General features: G+C 43.3%; 2 protein-coding genes across 12 annotated transcripts in view; one reads left to right on the top strand and one right to left on the bottom strand.

The window, feature by feature from the left end:
• Positions 1–13,789, top strand: part of pde8b (phosphodiesterase 8B) — a 36,322-nt gene extending 22,533 nt beyond the window's left edge. For 7 of the 9 annotated variants that reach the window (XM_076078678.1, XM_076078909.1, XM_076078940.1 and 4 more), the window contains 9 exons: positions 1,246–1,410; positions 2,212–2,257; positions 3,228–3,357; positions 3,876–4,074; positions 4,468–4,685; positions 4,786–4,924; positions 5,069–5,236; positions 5,451–5,580; positions 7,185–7,294. In XM_076078678.1, the coding sequence (XP_075934793.1) occupies positions 1,246–1,410; positions 2,212–2,257; positions 3,228–3,357; positions 3,876–4,074; positions 4,468–4,685; positions 4,786–4,924; positions 5,069–5,236; positions 5,451–5,580; positions 7,185–7,294 (1,305 nt within the window). Of the gene's footprint in view, positions 1–1,245; positions 1,411–2,211; positions 2,258–3,227; positions 3,358–3,875; positions 4,075–4,467; positions 4,686–4,785; positions 4,925–5,068; positions 5,237–5,450; positions 5,581–7,184; positions 7,295–13,769 lie in introns of those variants that run through there. The other 2 variants (XM_076078763.1, XM_076078948.1) reach the window with 2 other exon arrangements.
• On the bottom strand, positions 4,126–18,258 carry wdr41 (WD repeat domain 41). Of its 3 annotated transcripts, none has more exons than XR_012947746.1 (14): positions 18,065–18,258; positions 16,471–16,586; positions 15,584–15,632; positions 15,362–15,490; positions 15,181–15,243; positions 14,604–14,715; positions 14,423–14,485; positions 13,571–13,675; positions 13,259–13,443; positions 13,037–13,158; positions 12,254–12,339; positions 11,260–11,393; positions 8,926–11,164; positions 4,126–8,685 (listed from the first exon to the last, which is right to left on the bottom strand). XR_012947746.1 is itself a non-coding variant. In XM_076079032.1 (13 exons), the coding sequence occupies exons 1-13, from the start codon at positions 18,110–18,112 to the stop codon at positions 11,024–11,026; spliced, it is 1,353 nt and encodes a 450-aa protein (XP_075935147.1). In that variant the 5' UTR covers positions 18,113–18,258; the 3' UTR covers positions 4,126–11,023. The 3 variants fall into 3 exon arrangements, 1 of the variants encoding a protein (XP_075935147.1); XR_012947745.1 differs by having other exon boundaries at positions 4,126–7,660; positions 8,322–11,164; XM_076079032.1 differs by having other exon boundaries at positions 4,126–11,164.
• Between the last annotated feature and the right edge of the window lie 1,155 nt (positions 18,259–19,413).

The raw sequence follows: 19,413 nt of genomic DNA on the forward strand, positions 1-19,413 counted from the left end.
CTGTTTGCTGCTCAAAGGTGTTTTTCGGGGACGGATCCTCTTTCTGCATCATCCCCAGTGATCAGAGTGAGGTTTTGTCAATATCTACAACGGTTATTGTGCTTAAGTCTGGTTTAGTTTCACCGCCGTATTTCCAATGAAAGCATATTAATATAATATAAAACAAACAGATGACCAGAAGACGATGACGGAGGCAGGTTCTGCCTTCAGCGCTTTTATTAAAATACACAAATGTTTCCTCCAGAGGAGTTGTCGCTCAGTAGAGCTCATTCCTCCACCAGCCGCCATCAGGTTGCTCATGTTGGATTTTCACCAACAATAAAGTTATTTTATGGCCCTGAAGCAGCGTGTTTCTTCAGCCGATGCTCACGGGTTCATGGCGGCACCTAAACTGGAATCTGTCCGTTCAAATTCTAGCAGTTTGGCACGTTATTCCAAACACCACACAGGTGTTCGCCTCTGATGGCCGCTCATAGGCCGCCTCCATTTGGTGTTTGAACTCACTTTCTTGCAGAGTAGCCAGACTTTATGGGAATCTATCACCAGTAAGAAGATGCAGTGCATGGACAGAACCCTGCCTCCAGAGGTACTAGATCTCTTCTGTGGAGATGGTTACTTTCAGAACATTTTATACACTTTAGGAAAGGTCAACCGTCACATTTGACCGCGTGTTCATGAATTAAAAGTTAAAGCTATGTTCCAAAAAACGACAACAAAAGAGTATTCAGCTTCATTTAATACGCGATGAATTTCTTGAGAATAAAATTAAAATGATTTGCAGTAAAAAAACAAAGGTCCCATTGTTTCTGCATTCACAGCAGGAAGCGAAGTTTCTTAGGATCGTTGTGACAGAAAAACATTTCTTTGGATTTATATGTTACTGCAACATCGGGGCATTTCATACTGTGTGTGTCACATTTAAATAAGAAGGCTCAGAATAGTTCTGGGTTCTCTGGGTTCTCCCTGACTGTGCTGGATCAGGGTCATTATGCCCCCGTCACCCCCCCGTCCCACTGCAGGTCCTGTGATGCTCTTGTGTGTTCGAGCAGCAGCTTTTTTTAGCCATTGTGCCTCAGACAACATGTCCTCCAGCGTCACATGAACATCTCCATGAACACATGGCCAAAGAAAGGAGCTCTCTGTTTGACAGCATGTCTGTCAGAGGGCTCCATGTGCACGTCTGTAGGGTCTGTTCTGCAGCAGAAATACAGAGTTTAAACTGTTTTAATTCTTCCTCTCTCCCAGGTAATAAACATCATCAACGCGGCCCAGGAGAACAGTCCGGTGACGGTGGCCGAGGCCCTGGATCGAGTGTTGGAGATCCTGAGAACCACGGAGCTCTACTCGCCTCAGCTCGCCTCCAAAGATGACGACCCCCACACCAACGACCTGGTCGGGGGGCTCATGAGTGTACGATTGAGTTCATTCATAAGTGTACATGCCTGAAGCTCTTTATAAGGAGAAGTTCAGTGTACTATTTTAATCACATTGTAAAAATGTTCTGACCTCATGCGTCTGAAGTTGAACATGCATTCTTGTTGGAGTAAGACGTCTCTGGCTTCCAAAATCGAATCTGTGTTTTTTCGGAGTGCCAACAGAGTCTTTGTTTATTTATTTATTTCTGAATTTTGTTGAATAAGACCAACGATGAAGTGAGTAACTGCACGCAGATGTCAGTCGTTCTGCAAACGGGGTTTCTTGTGAGTTTTCAGATCCATCTGTCGACTGCAGAAACAAATACCGAATTCAACTAAATCTACTTTTTATCAATTTTTTTTGTCTACAAATAAAAATGGATCTACTTTTGTAGATTAAGTATCCAAAACCGGATATATCTTCATCCTTTGAACCACAGACTCCATTAAAGATTTACGATTTCTCCCTGTGTGGGTAACGTTGGATAAAGACGACAGTGGCCAGTTTATTTAGGAGATGACTGAGCCTTTAAAAAAATACAAATATCTATTTGTTAAAGATGAATGTTTTCAGAAGAAACAACTTGTCTTGGAGCTGAGAGACACAGACTAACACATTGTTGTTTTTTTCACAATAAATTCAGAGAATAGCAAAAGTCCTGTTGTCCCATTACTTAAGATTTGTGTTTTGCAGATTCATAGAGTAAATGGAGTTGAAGCTTTTAATGAACCAAAGAAGAATCAATGTTTTCCTTCAATGATTTAACCCATTTGTTGTTGTTGTTTTTCTCTCCAGGATGGACTGCGGAGACTCTCTGGGAATGAATATGTCTTCTGCAAAAGTAAGTTTTAAAGAACCAGTGAATTATCAGTGATATTGATATAATACAATATGATAATAGTAGTGATACGATATAATACCTCTTAAAGGCCCTGCACACTCACTGTGCAGCTGATGTACTCTCACTATACGTTAGTGGAAACACAGCACTAGTGTGACTAGTGGCCAGTGACTTTGAGAGAGCCAGGCTAGCTGTTTCCCCCTGCTTCCAGTCTTTATGCTAAGCTAAGCTAATCGACTCCCAACTCCAGATTCATCTTTAACGAACATATACGAGAGTGGCATCGATCTTCTCATCTAACTCTCGGCAAAAATTCTAGGTACATCTGCAGCGCTCTGATATTGACCTGCAGGCTCACTCTCTAAAAGATAACCAAGAGCTTTAATGTTCACGAGTTAAGAAAAGAGTACAGACGTTTTAGCCTGCGGCCGTCATCACCACCAGATTATGCTGCCTTGAGAGGATCTAATGAATAAATATTATTCATCTAGTGGTTACTGTCGTGATGAATGTTCGTGAAGAGTGTGGATCCTTCCATCGGAGTTCGTTGCGTAACCCCGTTATAATGATTACAGTCACAAGAGCACTTAACTGAGAGCAGAATCTAAATCAAGAGTCTGTTTCTGGAGAAATGTTCTTCTCTTTCATTAAAGTGGAAACAGTATGCTTATCTCAGAGCTGCAGAGACTTCTGCTCTCATACCATTCTTTAAACAATCTTATCACGCACCATCTCTCCACAAAGTGAGGCGCTCAGCCAGCACATGTATATAGATATTAGAGATGTTAGAGAGCCAAGACTGGCACAGCCATTCGCTATTCACTCGTCAAATCGCACACAGCTCCCTCTCGGTTTGCCCCTTTTATGGTCAAATCACCTTAAAGTGTGTGTGTGTGTGTGTGTGTGTGTGTGTGTGTGTGTGTGTGTGTGTGTGTGTGTGTGTGTGTTCACGCGTCTGTCTATCTGCTAGATATGAGCCAGAGCCAGCTGGCCATCCCAGTCACTCTGAATGACGTCCCTCCGCCCATCGCCGAGATGCTGAACGATGAGGAGTGCTGGGAGTTCAACATCCTGGAGCTGGAGGCGGCTACACACAAGAGGTGAGACGACGGTGGACACTGGAGAAAGATGATCAGGTTCAGAGAGGGCGGTGTAGTGCTTGTTGTATAGTAATCATTTTATTGAGGTAATCACTCCAGCGGTTACTTAATTTACTGTTACGTTACACTTCTTTAACATCCTCAAATCTAGCAGGTGATGTCGCCCGACCTTCAACCTCTTCACACGATTCCTCGAAATATTTCACATCCGATTTTCTGAGAAGTTTGAGTTCGTATGTTACTGTCAATATAAACGATGTAATCATATGTCACAACATCTCGATGTATGATTCCATCGAAAGACAATAAATCCCATATTTAATTATCGTCTCGCCCGACTGTCTTGAGAAGATCGACACCATTCTCATGTCTTTAGGGTAAATAAGAAGCTTCATTCAACAATTATAAATAAAACGGATGAGAATGCAGAAAGAAAGGATAACAAAGATACCCTGATGAGGCAAAGAGAGTAGGACACAGAAGTAGTGGCTGAAGTCTTTTGTGCGGATCCTCTGCAGACCGCTGACATACCTCGGGCTGAAGATCTTCACCAGTTTCGGCGTGTGCGACTTCCTGAGCTGCTCGGAGGCCACGCTGCGCTCCTGGCTGCAGCTCATGGAGGCCAGCTACCACTCCTCCAACTCCTACCACAACTCCACGCATGCCGCAGACGTGCTGCACGCCACTGCCTACTTCCTCCGCAAAGAGAGAGTCAAGGTACCACCCGCAGCCCCTTATATATAAAATATATAACATTAGGTGTGTTCATTCAAGTCTACATTTTATTAGCCATTTTAACTAAACTCAAATCATACCAAGCCATATAGAATACAGTACAGAAGATACTGGATACTGAAGGAATACTTCCTCGTGTCACACAAACACAGAATGTTTGAATGTCAGCCGAGGTGGTAAAGTTTTATCAGGTTTCTGTTGATCCAAAACAGAGCCCAAAAACCGGTCAACATTTCTTAATGTCAGAGTATAAAAGGCGTTTACAACTCATGATTTATGGTAATCCATCGTACAGCTTCATTTATTAACATTAGCGGTGTCCGTGCAGTGCAGTCTGGTAGTGACATCCCTCTGTGTCTCTGCTGTTCCATTCAGACCAGTCTGGACCAGCTGGACGAGGTGGCTGCTCTGATAGCGGCCACGGTGCACGATGTGGACCACCCGGGCAGGACCAACTCCTTCTTGTGCAACGCCGGGAGCGAACTGGCGATCCTCTACAACGACACGGCCGTGCTGGAGAGCCACCACGCGGCCCTCGCCTTCCAGCTCACCGTCCGAGACAGCAAGAGCAACATCTTCAAGAACACAGACAGGTCGGTAGAGGAGGCTCGGTGTGACATTATCATCCTTTGTATTCGTATGAGACGGATCCAGATCTTCACTTTATCCTCTCCGCCCCTTCACCGCTGACAGGAATCAGTTCCGAACACTGCGACAGGCAATCATAGACATGGTGCTGGCTACAGAGATGACGAGACACTTTGAGCACGTCAGCAAGTTTGTCAACAGCATCAACAAGCCAATGGCTGCCATGGAGGAGACCAGCACCAGTGTAAGTGTGCTTAGTTTGTTGCAGCTTTAAGAGTAAGCATGTCGGGTCGCTTATTTGCGATATCAAAGAAAGTCATGGTATAGCATGTCGAAAGAAGTCGTAGTATATTGCAGATGCATGATGTATTTTGCGTCTCTCCTGCAGAGCGTGAACAGCGACTGTGAGGGTCAGGCCAACATCAGGAACTCTCCAGAGAACCGTCTGCTGATAAAGAGGATGTTGATCAAGTGTGCAGATGTGGCGAACCCCTGCAGACCGCTGGAGCTCTGCATCGAGTGGGCTGGACGCATCTCTGAGGAGTACTTTGCACAGGTGTGGGAGAACAGCACTGATGCAGCAGTTGAATAGGAGAATGCATTTAAAAAGCTGAGAACGTGAGGTGCATCTATAAAAGGAGGCAAAGCATTCTGGGGGTTTTTTTGTGATCAATTTCATCATCTAACTTTGCATGATCTCATGTATGGCCTCTCACATTCCTGGAGTGTGAGAGTGATTGGTTGTGATCTCGTATGTGTTCGCCCTGCAGACGGATGAGGAGAAGACACAAGGGCTGCCGGTGGTGATGCCGGTGTTTGACAGGAACACCTGCAGCGTTCCCAAATCTCAGATCTCCTTCATGGACTATTTCATCACTGACATGTTTGACGCCTGGGATGGTAAGAACTCTATCTTCTTCTGTGCGTGTGAAGGCTCGCACTGTATTTCTGTGCTTTTTCCACTTCAATTCCAAGTAGGCAAGATGGTTCCTAAAGCAGAGCCCTAGATATATATTTACTGTGGAGTCTGACTGTGTGGCCGCAAGCCATAGTTTGAGTCACACACTTCACAAGCTTCAATGTTTAAAGGACTTAAGTATGTAACATAATTGGCTTGGTGTCGCTTCCTCACCTGCTAAGTAAGTCCACCTATGATTAACATTGTTTGCACTTTTCTTTGTTGAATATGTACAAATGTTGATAAACAGCTGTTTAGCTAAAACTTGACTTTGACAATTGAAAAACTAAATCTGAAGTTGAAAATTCTACCTGAAAGCTCTTTTGGGAGCTTTCAGCCAAAGCTGAAGTAAAAGCCAGTAAATAGACCTCGTTTGTTTTGTTTTTAGACTCCCAGTTTCCTCTAATTGTCTTTCTATTTCAGTTGTGACTTTAGCAGAAACAGATCCAACCTGGTACGGTTCTGACTTGTTCAGCTATTCAAAAGAAAATCAATGAAACAAATCGACTACCAGGAAGAAACAGAACCTCATACATTGAGTTCCTCACCCCTGCCCTCCTTTACTTTGCTTAATTTCTCTCGGCAGATTGCAAGGATAGCGAATCACAGGAAAAGGGAGCGCACGGTGCTTATCTGCTCCCCTTTCCCACTGAATTTCCCTTTTAGTTTAGTCTCCCCAAGAGGGAACTTGTTTACTGTCAACGCCGCTCTGATGTCACGGAAAGATTCCAAATGCCAGCGGGACGGAGAGAGAAGCAGTGAGGGCGTCGGGGGAGGGGAGGGGAGGGGAGGGGAGGGGGGGGGAGTTGGGAAAAAGTAGTAGAGGGGATGGGGGTTCACGATCACTCGGTTAATGGAGAGGAAGAGCAGTCGCTTTCCATTCACCGGGGTCACCGCCGGGGTCACGGTTAGTTCCAGAGAGGCATTGTGGGTCATCAACGAGCCGGAAACGAGGACGTAAACAACACGGGGGGGGGGACGCAGAGAGACCGTTTCACCCAATGAGTCCTTTACTGTGGGAGAAAACATTGCAGAGAGTACATAACATGAACCACTGTACATGAACCACACACACACACACACACATCTTCCTAACAGCTCATGTGGAATGAAAACAGGAAGTGTCTGGTAGCAGGTGTGGCTGTCAGCTTGTGTTTGTGTCTGAAGCTTTGAAGGAGAGCTGCACGTGTCTTTGTGCACAGAGAGAGTTAATTGGCGGCTGCAATTGTTCCTGCGGTTCATGCCGGCCCTGAAGAGACCTCCTTCATGATGTGATGTAAGAGATGCTGGTCAGAAGTTCTGTGCAAAGAAAGTTCAGCAGAGATTAATACGAGGCTTCAGAAGTCTGTTCGTCAAATCAGGAGGGTGTTTTCCAGAGTTACAATCACATGTTTGCAAAGAACACGGTCTGTATGAAGAGGAATGATTACAGCAACACAAACTGTTTTAAAGCACAGGTGGTCATGTGATCATCAAATCTGTGCCCATGTTTGTTTGTTTTCAACCCACCTGAACTTCTCTGTCCCCCCCCCCCCCCCCCCCCCAGCCTTCGCCAGCCTGCCTGGTCTCATGGAACACCTGTCGGAGAACTACAAGTACTGGAAGGGCTTGGACGAGATGAAGTGCAAGAGCCTGCGTCCTCCGCCTCCTTCCTGACCTCCTCCTCCTCCTCGTCGCCTCCATCACTCTGAGCAGGGTGGGACAGCGAATGCAGCCCTGCGGTGGAACAATTAGTCTCTTCAGCTGTGATTCGACGGAGCTCTGCACCCCCCCTCCCCACGACAAGTTCACGGGCCCCGAGGCTGGGGGGGGAGCCGACATCACTGACTGACGAAACACTGAGACGCCGTTCTTCAATCTCAAATCACAGCCTCTTTTCTTGCGCGGTTCTCGGCGGAGGTGGTGTTCTGCCATCGGAGAACAGGTTGTCGTTTGAGGGGCCCCGTGGACTCCATGGCCCCGCTGAGTCCTCCTGACAGCACCTCCGTGAAGCTGTGAGGACCTCGCAGATCACCTGACAATCTGTACCATCCAGTGTAACACACCACAAACCTGCACTTTAGATAATTAAGACATTTCCAGCATCCTCTTGCTGTTTTATTTTCACAGTTTTTAATCTTCGTCAAAAACAAATCTTTTCACTTCGTCTGTCTGTTGCTGTAGAACAAACACCTGGTGAACGAGATGGTGACCAAAGCTTGTTGCTTTTTTAAATTGCCAACTTGTGAAGTTGCTCAGCTGGAATAACTCTTATGAGCTGTGATAGGATCCACGGCATGAGGCACACTTTGACTCGTGCCTCCCTGTCGGCCGTGCACAGAGAGAACTTGCCGGACAGATTTAAGAACCTGGAGTTCTAGAGACGGTTAGCTGTGGTCCACTCAGAGGGGGAGAACCAGCCACGCACACAGGGTTTCTAAACGTCCAGCCTCGTATACAGAGCGGACGTCTGGATGCTGGATTTAAAGATCATGTAGCTACGTTACAGCATCGTCGTCCTTTCGTTAACATCTCTGTCAGAACAAATTTGAGGAACAGAATTGCACTGTCACCGGTTCAGCTGCGATGCACTCAGACACACACACACACACATATAGCTTTGTGACACTAACTGTAGACATTTGCACTCAAACGAGAGGAAGAAACGGATCGGAGTATAAGCTCTTTGTGGAGCGACACTGACTGTTGTACGGTGCACACGTCCTGCAGAGTAGCGAGTAGCCGTGTTGGACCTCACAGCGACCTGTTTGGATCCAGCTTGTAGAATAGAAACAGCAGCTTCTAACACTAATCAGCTCCGGGTACTCGCATGGTTTTTGTTCGACCGATTTACTGTTTCTCAAAATCCTGCAACTGCAATTTCCCCTCGCAGTCTTTGGGCTCTAATCCAGTCCTGCACGTGATGTTCAGATTATTTGGATTTGAGAGAAATGAGACGCGAGGTCATGAGGTCTGCGTGATGCGTCTGCCCTCTGGTGGCTGCGTGAGGCCGTTGCAGTCGTGGTACATCTAACGGTGAATCATCTGTCAGGTCGGTTATTGCCCCGCTGTGACCGGGAAGAGAGATTATGATGATTCGGCTTTAATATTTGAGGATTGAACCAGTATTACCTCTGAGTTCACACATCTTTCAAAGCACTTTTATTCAATTTCAACACATGAAGGCTCAAGAGACAGCATTGGAAAGCACTATTGTTGCAGCACTATTGAAACCTTCATTATTTTAAAAAGAAAATTGGATTAGAAATCAAAATGGAGAATTGTGAGAAGGCATTATGAAGTATTACCGGCTCGAGTCACAGAACATTAAGGCACAGACAGCTCTCTACTGGTGCCTTATCCTTTGGTCTTCTTTACACAAACAGAAGTATTCGTGGTTGAAATAGTTCCTCCTCTCCTCTAGAGAAAAGCCATACATGTTTTAGATATTTCAAATATATATAAACGACCTCGGATCTGTTGCTCTATGGTCTGTGCTGCGGCTTTGAGTCGACTTGGGGAGTCGGTGTTAATAGTTCTGTTACGACATTTTATCTTTTCTGTTTTAATTACGAGGATTTTTTAAAGAGAGAAACTGAATCAGGGGAAGTCGGATCAGATGTGAATTCCACTTTTTATCGGTTGTTGTTTCAGTTCACTTTAAAAGAGACTGAACCGGTCGCGTCCACGTTCAACGTATTCATAACGATATGAAGTCATTTAATTGATGACCAAGGTCTTAATCAACGCCTTAATCGTGTCACGTCAGTGTTTAGGTCTGCTATTGTTGCAATACACTGTAAAGAACTACCTAATGTACCTGCTGTTCTTGTAAATACTCACCCAATGTATCATTTTTGCTTTGCATTTTACGTAATTTGCTTGTTTTCCAAAATTATCATTTTTTAAAAAGTGACTTGAAAATGTGGCTCCGCCCCTGAATGTGTCATCACCGCTCATGAGATATTTTTGCTCGTCGACAACGAAGACTTAATGATTTCAGATTCACGCGCCTTTATTATTTCCTGTGAGCGTCAGTGGAGCGTGATGACATCACTCAGACCAGATGACAGCCGGTCGCTGCGAGTCGACTGAGGCGCCGCCACGTTGTATAACTGCTCGTTACGTAACGATGAGCCTCCATCACTGAGTGACTCCTCCTTCCTCTCCGACACTGACGGCCGTGGCTGCGTGCCAATCCTGTGTTGTTTTTCTATCATTTATGAAACAGAACAATAATTAGAGTGTTGTATGCGGTACAAATTATTTTTCAAAGAACAAAAACAATCACCGGCCATGAGAACTGTAACGTGTGTTTTGAGGGATTTTACTGCCACATGAATATCCTGTGAAAAGATTTCCATTGAGAGTGTTTGAAGAGTTTGCTCTCCGGTAAACGAGGTCTTATTTAAATGTTTGTCACATACAGAAATGTACCGTCAGAGACGATTAAAGCGCTCTGTAATTGAAGTTGTTACCTGAATGGCAGCGACTAAGGTCAAGGAGTAGTTTGACATTTTGGGATAAACACTTATTTTCTTTCTGATTAAAGAATTGGATCAGAAGATCAACAGCTCTCATGTCTGCGCGGTAAATATAAGACGACAACCGGGAGATGGACAGCGAGCTCTGTCCCTCTGAAGCTCACCAATTACAACTTTATGAATTCTTTGTTTAACCGGAGACATGAAAACTACAAGTGAGGGTCGGGCTGCAACGAATGTCTTTTTTAACGACGTCATCACCCAAAAAAACAAAATCATTAGTTTGAATAAAGTGATTCGTTGTATTAAATGAGTTTGTCTTTTTTTTGTTTTTTATCAAATAAACTTTCTTTAATGAATTGAACTCGTCAGTGTTGCCTCTCTGTGTGCAGAAAGCAGTAACGGTTTATGAAAGGCTCCACACAAACACATGTGGATTGAAGCAGCATTTAAATGTTAATTTAGAATTTGAATGTCGGAGTTATTAATGAAGCTTTGAACTCGTTGGTTGCCTTCAGCCCTACATTGAGGTTTTACTGGAGGAATGTGCCGGACACAAGATATTAATTAGTGAGTTGTAGATGTGATGGTAGCTAGCTGTTTCCCCATGTTTACAGTCTCTATGCTAAGCTAACCGGCAGCCTAGCTAACGCTTGCCTAGCAGCCAATAACATACCTGCTCAGCATTTGACTGTCTGACTTCACACGCTATAAAAATATTACAACAATGTGTTTTTATGTGAGGTATTTACTGATTTATTTATTTTTTAATTTAAGTTAAATACTTTCGGTCATAAGGCAAACAACAATTACATTATTATTAAAAGCAACACAAACAAACAATCATTACAGTCAATGAAACTGATTTGAGACCAACGTCACCCGACAGCTTCACGCCTCTGCTTGTTTAAAGGGTTAAAGGTCAGAGTCCTCCATTCTCCTCCAGTTTGTGGAACAGTGCCAGGCTGCGGAGGTGCGACTGCCTCTCTCCGTTCTTCCACAGAATCAGCAGGTGGTCCGTCGAGCAGGTGACCAAACCGTTCTCCCTGAAGCTCACAAACATCTGGCACGAGCGGCAGAGAAAGAAAATGGATCGTCAAAGCGCCGTCGTGACAGCGTTTTGCAGTGGAACATAAGATCAGACTTCATCAATCGTACCTGGACTGCCCCCGAGTGGCCGATCAGATCACCCGTCAGCTCCAGCGTCCGGATGTTTGGGACGTCCGTGACCTTCTTTGACGGAACACCGGCCTGTTTGTTCGACCGGCCGAAAGACCACATTCCAAAGAACCCTGACGTGATGGACGGAGAGGAAGTCTCATATTCAGAAACATGTATTTAAAAAGACATAAACAGTACAGATGATCTGGTGCTTAATGCGTTTGTTACCTACATGGTTACTGCATAAACACAATGATACATGTTTCTGTACATTCAGGTAGGATCTGCTAAAAACAGCAGTTTCACATCATTAGAGGAGAAAATCCTCTGTGTTTCAACGTGTTCTTCGTCTTCGTTCAAGTTCAATCAGACTCAGAAGTGAGAGGGAACCAGAACAGAGTAGAACTACAGTAGAATAAATCCGTAACGAAGCTTCCACAATGCCACAATTATGGGAAATACACAACGTTTCCTGACCACAGGAGATGCAAGTCATTGATTCCTGGAGACACAACAAACAAACGATGGATAAGTGATCAGCAAGTGATGCAGCCTCTCCAGCCGAGATCCATTCAGAGCCACTGCAGCTCTACACCGACTGCAGAGAGCGAGACCATCAAAGGCAGCCTGACCTCACAGACACACACTCGGCTTCAGACCACTTAAGTAGAAAACACAGCCTCTGTGAGTGCTGGTGCAGTACTCTCTCCTTTGATATACACAATACCACATCTGGACTGCATGACTGCACCTCCACGCCGCCCGCACATCTACACAATCACACAAGAGTTGAGTGCAGGCAATTTTCTGTCAGTCTTTGAACTTTCTGATTCATACTTATGTTTCTTAAGGTGGCAAATCCACAGGAGGAGATGGGACGATGGCCTACTTCTTCTGCAAATGTGAACTACTTACCATCCTATCAGCAGTGTGACATTCAAGCATGTTACATGTTGAAGTGTGTGTCCTGTTGTGTGTGTGTGTGTGTCACCTGGAGAGGCTGGTTCACCAGGTAAAGGCAGGTCTTGGATCTCCCACATCCTCACACTGCCGTCCTCAGAGCACGACATCAGCTCGCTGAAACAGAGACGATCTGATTACAAGAGGACAGCTCTACGTACGGGTGGGAGGGCAGCTCTACGTAAGGGTGGGAGGGCAGCTCTACGTACGGGTGGGAGGGCAGCTCTACGTACGGGTGGGAGGGCAGCTCTACGTACGGGTGGGAGGGCAGCTCTACGTACGGGTGGGAGGGCAGCTCTACGTACGGGTGGGAGGGCAGCTCTACGTACAGGTGGGAGGGCACCCAAGACGCATTGAGGACTGATCATTCAGTCCATATTCAGAGGTGTTCTGGTCCTCATATGTCCACATTCTTATAGAAAGTGTGTACATGAATGTGTCCTAAAGTGCATAATCTTGGCTGGCTTTGTCAATGACATATAAACATTTCTAAAAGCCCATATATTATATATATTACAAGTCTCTTGGACTATTTGGTAGAGTAGACCCAGTCTGTAATGTTTTGATTTCTTCAGTTGCATTACTTTTCCACTAGGTGGAGCTACAGCTCTGTGTTTTGCCTTGTTTTGTATTTTTAAACACTGGTATTTTCAAAGGATTTCTCCCAAAAGATTTTACTAATAAATATGAATCAATTACTAACTGCTCATTCTTCTTATTCATCAAATATTCATCTAAAGAGAACGTTAACTATCTGTGAATCATACTGCAGCCCTCCTGTAGTATTCTGTTAGGACAGGAACTGATACCTCACCTGTCAGATAACAGCATGGTGTGTAAGACATTAGAGTCATGGGCAACCTTCCTGTAGGCCACCACCGTCTTGGTCAGAATGCTGTACACATACAGGCCGCTGCCCACAGCTGCAAGGATGTGCTGCAAAAAACACAAACATCACGTTTTGTTATGGATTCAAAAATAACAAAACGAACAGTTTTAAACGACACACGACATCCGCTCATGCCGTCTTCCTCACCCTTCCGTTGGTGGTCAGATGCTGAATTGACATCTCGCTGGGTTTGGGAGCAGCCAGTCGTATTTCGGCCTGAGTGCAGGCTTGTGACTCCTCCCACAGGATGTGCTCGTAGCCCAGGATGTTCCAATCAATCGCATCCCATAAGATCAACTCGCCGGCATGGGAGCCGCTGGCGAAGAGCCCGTCTGAGGAAGACGTGGAACTTAAGTCATGTGAACCAAAGGGACATGCAGTTTCTCAGCATCTCAAAAACGGAATGCAGGTTTGCTCTTTGATTGTCATCGATGAGTCAGAGTTTCCTGACAGACTGACCATTGACGTTGATAAGAGCTCGAATCCTGTCCTGGTGGTCGGACAGACGGCGGATCTCAGCCACCGACATGGAGGAATCAGTGGAGACCGTCAGCCTGTAGATCACTGCAGAAACAATAATGGTCAATGTTCTTTAAAGGTGCTCTGTGGAATCATTGTTAGCGTTGACACCGGTGGGCGTTAAGTGAACTGCAGTTAGCATCCTGTTGTCGGCGCTAGCGAGCATCCTGGGCACCGGCCAAAACAGTGTCATGACATAACATTACAATCATATATCGCATTTAAAAAATGCTCCCATCTGTAATGTTCCAATATTTTATTTGGACCTTTGGTTCCAGGATGCTAACTAGCTTGCCTTTGGCTAATGACTTCATTAGCTAACGTTATAAACGTCAGATCTATGCCACGTAGCTATTTCACAGCTAGCTGGCTAAACTTAGCTTAGGTTGCAGTTAGCTAGCTGGGCGCCGCTGTTGCTCTTGGCTATTAGAAAGAAATTACGAATTACACACATTTACTTTGTACCGTTGGCTAAAATCAACACCGTTTGTCACAATAAATAAGTTAGTATCATGGATCGTGTTAGCTGGTGAAGTAATTTAGTAAGCTCGCTAGCTAACACATCCACTCAGATAGCCTTTTGCTAGCGATAACGTAGCAAGCATTATTTACAAAACAATAATTTAAAAAAAAAATAAAAACTTAAGGAGCAGCTTGCATGCAGACAAAATAAACTTGGTCAGGACATCCCTAATACAAAGTGATTAATATGTAAATTGCTACATATAATACCTTCATAGCCACGTCGTTCTCATCTTATTGCACATATTCAGCATCAATCCGGTCTCTTACCTATCTCTTTATCCACAGCAGCAGCTATGCAGTTCTTGGGCAGCTCTATCAAAGCAGTTATTCCTGCAAAATGCCAAAAACTGAGTGACAATTAATCAGTTTGTGTGCAAACTGGGTGTGAGATCAGTTGGTGCAACAATAAGCACACGAGAGGTTTATTGTGACAGTTGTTTCTGCTCACCGGTGTCGCTGTGGTTCTGTGTTTGACACTGAAGCTGGAAGTCTTTGTTCCACACACACAGCTCCTCACCGCCGGAGACCCACACACACAGCCGCTCCAGCACCAGCAAACACTGAGTGGGTCAAACACACACAGACACACACACACACACACACACACACACACAAACACACAATATCAGCGAAGAAAATGAACCAAATACAATTAGCCTTAGGATGCTGTAATTAACCTTAATGTGAGATCAAGAGGAGGCAATTATTAAATCATAACTGGCAGAACAACCTTTGTGTCAAACATTTTAATTAGTATATTATACATCATGCCAATACAAACTTGTGAAGGACCAAGCCGCACTGTATATGTTCTATGTGTGCATGGTCCATTCGTGCAGATACAACCTTCAAAAGTACTTTAAATATTTGATCTTTTTCCATTTTTAAGAGACGAAAAATATTTGCTTGCATGATGCATTTCAGACATGTTCTTGTCAGGGAACATTACGTAATACAGAAACTGCACAAAGCAGAAGTGTCGACAAAATCAAAAAGGAAAACAGTTTCTCAACAAACACATTTACCTTTACAGAAGACTGAAGGTCTGAAATGGTCTGAACCCTGTTGCCTGTATCAGGGTCCCACAGCTGACGAGTCACGTTAAGGAAACTCAAGCTTGAAGTTCAACACAACAATAACGTGTGAATGATTTCAGTGTGTGTTTAAATGTAGCGGTGTTCGCTGCGTCTTTGGGTCTGAGGATACACTGAGACGTCGGTCTGACGAGGCTGTGAGGAGCGAGGTGTGCGATGTGGCTCCGTTATTACAGGTGAAGGTGGTTATGGCTGTTATTTGCTGGGAGTGGCCCCTCAGCTCCTGCAGCCTCTCCCCGGTCTAACAGTCAGAAAGAGAAGAAAGAAAAAAGCAATTAGCACTGTTGTGTACAATTCCACAATGCACTGTATTAATCAACTTGCAGCATATTACCTCAACATTCCACACCAACACAAGGCCGTCATCGCCTGCTGAGGCACATCTGGAAAACATAAGATGAGTTGTTTCTCGCGAGTGAGACTCGTACGTGACAGAAATACTTCAGTGCACTTGGCAGGCCTCATGTTACACGCAGTCAAACACACCGAGTTATTCTCCGTCTGCGGGAGGAATCATTTCCCGTAAGTCCATCTCCTCCAGAGAAATCTTAACAAAACATCTGTCCTGGGGCTTTCCACTCTCACTTGCCCTCTGACCCTCCACCATCCACACTACCCGTTCCCAAAATCAACAGACAGGATGGCCAGATAAAAAAAAAAAAAAGAGAGAGAGATGAAACGAGAAGAGAGGAACTGGGGAGGATACATTTTCGGACTTCAAAAGCAATCTGGAGAGAATTTTCTGCCCTTTGCCCCCGACTGTGGACCTGTGTGCGGAGAGGACGAGACCCAGAGGACGGGGTTATTACTGGAGGAGACCAGGCGTGAAGCAACCCCCACCTCCTGACTCTCACACATACACACACACACACACACACACTTAGTTCTGTTATAAATCCCAATCTGACCACTTATGCAGAACCACTCTACCATGCCAGTGTGCAGCATGCTTCCACACAGCAGCGCAGGGAAGAGAGCAGGTGCAAAACCTTTATACGTGTGCGTGCACGTGTGCATGGACAGCATTAAGAGGCTTCGGTTGTACTGTACTGTGCACACACAATCACATAGTGGTGATGATTGGGCTCTTGTCATGCTCTGTAGGTTTTCTGTAGGTGAGGATCTCCTGTCAATCACAGAGGGATAGAGGCCAGCCAAGGGTAGAGAGGAGAGGAGTTAGAAAGAGAGAGAGGGGGGGGGGGGGGGGGTGGGTCTGCTTACCTGAAGTCATCAATCTGCACCAGAAATCGAACAATGTCAAAATGTCCTTTCAGCACCTGCAGCTCAGTGAACCAGTTTTTGGGCTGTTCCTCTCCGATGCACAACACGGAGCTTTTCTGCAGACATAAGAGGGAAAGTAGTGAGACAAACAGGCTGAGGTGCAGAGGTTGACAGTGGACTCTGAGAGGAGCAGGCTGTGGTGGAAAGTACATTTACTCAAGTGTTGTGCTGCTACAATTTCAAGAGACTTGTTCTTTATTTAAGTATTTCCATTTTCTGCTATTTTATACTCGTACAGATTTCAGAGGGAATTATTGTACTTTTTACTGTCCTTCACTTATATGACAGCATAAAACAATTTAAGCTTATTCAATTCATATGTGCTTCAGATGTCGATGAGGTTTTAACAGTTTCACCGACGAGTCATTTCCCCTCTAAACTTCTCAAATTATGTTTTTTTTGGAGGACCACAGATTTATATTATCCAATATTTCAAACAAAAAAACAAAGATTAAAGAAAAGTCAGAGGAATTAATAGCAATTTGTGTATCAGAACTCTCTGTTGTATTACGATATTAATCATCTCACGACCCCTCAGATTTAGCTTGTATATAAAGTTGTTAAAATTGTCTCAACCTCCCAAAAAAAAGACTACAAACAACAAACACGATTAACTAAATTCACTAAATCAGCGGACAATAATCATGACATTTTTAAAAAGTTATGACAAAAAGAATGATACATAATCAAGAACGAATTAGACAGCATGAATTAATGTGATGATTCATTTTTACATTTTTCAGAATAAAACGAGCTCTTGATGACATACTTTGGCATCCCAGACCAGAGTACTTGTGTTGTTGTACAAGTACTTTTACAAAAAGAAGATGGAGACGATCAACCTGCCTGATATTACGAGAATCAGAAATACATTCAAAGAAGTTGCTGAAAGATGAAAGGAGGTGAATATATTTATGCATAAACCTACAAATCTGATGATAATTTATATGAAAGTCATGTTGAGCCTCTTTTGAATTTGACAGATTGAATGAAGACATTTCACTTGAAAAAGTATTTATACCACAATTTATAATTACAATTAAAAGTCCTACAAAGTTTAATTTAAGTATCAAAGTACTCACTATGCAACATTATTACCAGCATTGTAACATTGTAGCCAGCTGCAGTAAAGCTACTTTTATAAATGTCATAATAATGTTGTTGTTTTTATTCACTTTATAACAATATCTCGTGTTTTATCTGCTCTCTGCTGACTTACTACAGAGCACATACATGTAGAGGAGTAAATAGTAAAGTATTGTAGCAGGGTTGAATAATAATAATAATAATAAAGTAACATCAAATTGAAATACTCGAGTAAAGTAACGTTACTTGAGTAAATGTACTTAGTTACTTTCCACCACCTGTCGACAATCTTACGAAGCTGTTCTTGCAGTAATACATAAAGCTTAAACCAATATTACAACACATAAAAGAGAGATAAATAATGGAATAATATAATACAGACAAGACACGTGATGAAACAGCTAGCATACATTAGCTTTAGGTAACGTTAGCCGCCGTTACATCTTACCTCCACTGAACCCTGAGCTTCTCGACCACCTAGAATCCACCGAAGCATCGTTAATTATCGGTTAACGTCAGACGGTATAAGAGACGTGAAGCCCCGTCGTTATGTTGAGCGGATAACGTCCCCAAAATGTAACGTTAGTGCAGCAGTACGTGAGCTAGCTTCATGTTTATGCTATCACGACCACAACAACTCACTCATGTGACTCAAACTACGGAAGCTTTGGTTGGACGAAATTCATTCAGGCCGATTAAAATTTGGACTGCTGTACCAAAACATTTTATTTATAGATATTTATTTATCCTGTTTAGATAACACTCCAGACTTGCTTTAACATATATTTAAAAAGAAATACAATACAATATATTTTGAAAAATACTTTGTTTTGAATGATATTATTTTTTAATACAAAAATCTTTTTTTATCAATAAAAAATCAATCAATAAAAGTAAAAAATAAACAATGAAAAAGTTGTATCAGTATAATTAAGCAAACTCAAATCTTCAATAAAAAATAAAATAAAAACTTAAAATCTTCTTTTTACAAATCTTTAACATAATTATAATTAATAATATGAAAAGACAAAAAGATAAACTGAAATGTCATTTAATTTCAGTGGTTATAAGTTAATTCAGTCACTGAACTCAGGGCACTGTCCATCTCAATCATACTACAAGATACGACTTGAGGGAATGAAGAAGCGTCTTGGAATTTAGCCTAATTTTGGGGGAAACCATCAAAATGGTACAAAAAGTAGCTAAAATTATTACAACACACCCAAAAGTCCATTATCTGTTTAGTGCACGGAAGGATTCAAGTTTCTACATCATACTTGTATAAATTACATATTGATTGAACCACAATTAGTTATAACAATCCTGCCAATACAGTCACAGATATAAGGAGAGCACAGATAAACTCTTTAGCGGATGAGCGTGAAATAGTCTTCTAGTGTAAAACATTCTTCATTCTGCACAGAGAAACTCAAACGTCCAAGAGAAATAACAAGAACTGTTTTGAGGTGTCATTCTCCTTTAAACAACTAGATGGCAGTGTGTAACAATCCCATGAGAACAGAGCAAGGTTCAATCCTCCTTTAGACAGAAAAAACAAGTCTTTTTTGCTAAATTGCTCCCTTTTCATTTATCTAAATTATACGTCTAATTCCTGAAAGACAAAATCAAATCATTTGATTCTGTTGTATGATTTGAAAACACTCTCTACAGTTGTTCTTACTTCTCCTTTTATCTGAGCTCCATCCCGTGACTTCTGCATTAATGTTGACCTGCTCTCCCTCCATATCTTCCTCCTCCTCCTCCTCCTCCTCCTCCTCCTCTTCTCGGTGTCTCCCC

This window comes from Anarhichas minor, unplaced genomic scaffold (genome assembly GCF_050575085.1).
Source record: "Anarhichas minor isolate MPS153535 unplaced genomic scaffold, ASM5057508v1 ptg000002l, whole genome shotgun sequence".
NCBI lineage: Eukaryota > Metazoa > Chordata > Actinopteri > Perciformes > Anarhichadidae > Anarhichas > Anarhichas minor.